This window comes from Quercus suber, unplaced genomic scaffold (assembly GCF_002906115.3).
Source record: "Quercus suber isolate HL8 unplaced genomic scaffold, Cork oak 2.0 scaffold_887, whole genome shotgun sequence".
NCBI classification, from domain to species: Eukaryota; Viridiplantae; Streptophyta; class Magnoliopsida; order Fagales; family Fagaceae; genus Quercus; species Quercus suber.
Genome location: NW_027070314.1, coordinates 169,820 through 172,412, shown reverse-complemented (window position 1 = coordinate 172,412; position 2,593 = coordinate 169,820). Strand labels below are relative to the sequence as shown.

General features: G+C 32.6%; 1 protein-coding gene across 1 annotated transcript; it reads left to right on the top strand.

Annotated features, from left to right (window-relative positions):
* Positions 1–269: 269 nt before the first annotated feature.
* Positions 270–2,061, top strand: LOC136065221 (protein NO VEIN-like). The gene is made up of 2 exons (XM_065768105.1): positions 270–676; positions 1,786–2,061. Exons 1-2 carry the CDS (start codon positions 515–517, stop codon positions 2,059–2,061), a joined length of 438 nt encoding a protein of 145 aa, XP_065624177.1. The 5' UTR covers positions 270–514.
* Positions 2,062–2,593: the final 532 nt, after the last annotated feature.

The window sequence follows — 2,593 nt, the reverse complement described above, 5'->3', positions numbered from 1 at the left end:
AAATTATTTTACTATAATGTTTTCAGTTTTCAATTTTTAGTTTTCAGTGAAATAAGCTGTATCCAAACCAATCTTGAAGACCCATAAATCATAATCATAAGTGAATGACAAAATTCTCGGAAAAGTGAAAATGCAACCAATCAAAGTCCAAACCAAGTCTTGGTCGTCCGTTATGATTCCACACTCTCTCTAGTCTCCTTTGGAAAAAATGAAAAAGCAACAAAAGCTCTAAGCAATTTGACCCAAGCTGTCGAATAAGTTCCACTTTCCGTACAATCCTAGGACCCTTTACTTTTCTTTTATCACTTTCAGTCTCTCTCAGCTTTCTTCTACTTCCTCGAGAAGTAAGCTTCGTCAGCACATTGGGTGGAGTGAACCTTCCACTTCCACTTCCACTTCCACTTCCACACACTCTCACTCTGCTCTCTCTCTCTCTCTCTCTCTGTATGCAAAAGCAGGAAATATCTCTGGTTTTTCAGTTTTGAGTGTGTGTTTTTACTTGTTACTTACAGATATGGAGGCTGCAGCGAGAGAACACATTGAAGAGATACGTAGAAAAAAGTTCTCCATTGGAGGGGAACAGAACCCATTAACTGAGGATCTTCATCAAGCTGTCAAGAACCTCTCTGCTGAGCTTTATGCCAAGGATGTACATTTTCTCATGGAACTCATTCAGGTTACTTTCTCGTTCTCATTCTTTCTTTCTTAAATAGTATATGTTTTTGTATGTGTGTGTGTGTGTGTGTTTTTTTTTTTTGTTATGGGTTCTTGATGATGTACATGTTTGTCTCTTTTGGACATAAAACTTAGGTACATGACCTTAGTTTAAGTTTTGCCCTTATCTTTCTGTCTTATCATTAACAAATAAACTATTAGGGACACCTCTTTGTTATATACTGAAATTGTTTTGGGATGGTGTATAGCCGTCATCAATGCTTTGCTAGGTGATTGGAAATTTGGAATCTTTACCATATTTCCATGATAAAAAATCCAGAAGCATTTCGCCTTTCATGATAGAAATCCGGTAGATTTTTGGACCCTTTGGTGGCGCATCCTATAAAAGTTCTAATCCTTATTATGTATTCAGACATAGTCCTATATCAAGACTATAATGACAAGTATATACAACAATATAGATCTTACGATGTGGTTGGATGGAAGGGAAGGAGAGGTAATGGAATAGAGAAGGTTTAATTAACCTTTTCTTTATATTAAAAATTTTCAATTGTTAATTTTGCTTATTTGATGTCAATTTATATCATTTAGAGGTAATGGAATAGAGAAGGTTTAATTAACCTTTTCTTTATATTAAAAATTTTCAATTGTTAATTTTGCTTATTTGATGTCAATTTATATCATTTACTTTAAAATTAGAGAAAGCTCATGGTCATAATATTTTCACAATAACTTATGGTAGATTGACACTTTGGCTTGTAAAAATATTGTAAAATTTTGTTGTAGCCATAAAAGAACTCTCAAAATTAGCCAAAGATGGTTATAATTGTTAATTTATATGATATATAATCATTTTCTCTCCTTCCAAATTAACATCCAAACAAGGGAGGACTCCTTAATTTTAAAACATTTAAACAAGAGAAAATGTAATCATTTGCCTCCTGTTTCCTCTATCCCTCACTCCAAACTTCTAAACACAGTTATTGTAAAAAAATTGTAAAAGAGGTTTTGTATCTAGACTTAGTGTTAGATGTATTTATGGAGCAAAAGAATAGGGTTGACTTTTATTGACCTTTGTTCAATGTTGAATTTTTTTTATTTATTTGTCAGAATGCTGAAGATAACGCTTACTTGGAGGGGGTTGATCCATCTCTTGAGTTTGTCATAACTTCTGAGGACATTACAGCCACAGGGGCTCCAGCAACGTTGCTGATTTTCAACAATGAAAAAGGTTTTTCGTCAAAAAACATTGACTCTATTTGCAGTGTTGGTCGGTCCACCAAGAAAGGCAATAGGAAACGTGGTTATATTGGAGAGAAAGGTACTTTATCTAGTTTCCTAAAATTACAGCTTATACTAGCCACTCTAGTGTATGTACTGTTATGAGAACTACTAACACCAAAATGATTTATTCAAAATGCTATTTTGTTAAGAAGAATATTAATAATATTAATTGGGTTGACTTGGAAAGAAATCAGAACAAGCATAACATTGGTGACTTATTTGTTTAAGTCAAACATCAAAATTCTTTGATCCACAAAAGGAATAACTTTCACATATTATTCTCTAAATTGATAAATGCTAACTTAAGAGTTCATATGTTATGGAAATTAGTGATGCTCACTTCAAAGTCGTATGCAATTTGGATTACAACACTTGCTTTAATCAAGCATGAAAGATTGTTGCCTTGGAAAGAGAGTCCAAATGCATAAAATCTATAAGTAAATCTTCTTGCATGATGAAATTTTGCAAAGTCAGAATATTGCTTGTAAAAAAATAACCAAACAAATCAAGGTATGAGGGAATGTTAATATTTGACAATTAATTTTATAGAAATGGTATGTATTCTTAGTCTTTGGAATTTTTAAGATAGTGTATATTTTTAGTCATCAATAAGCTCTAGTTCAAGTCTATAACT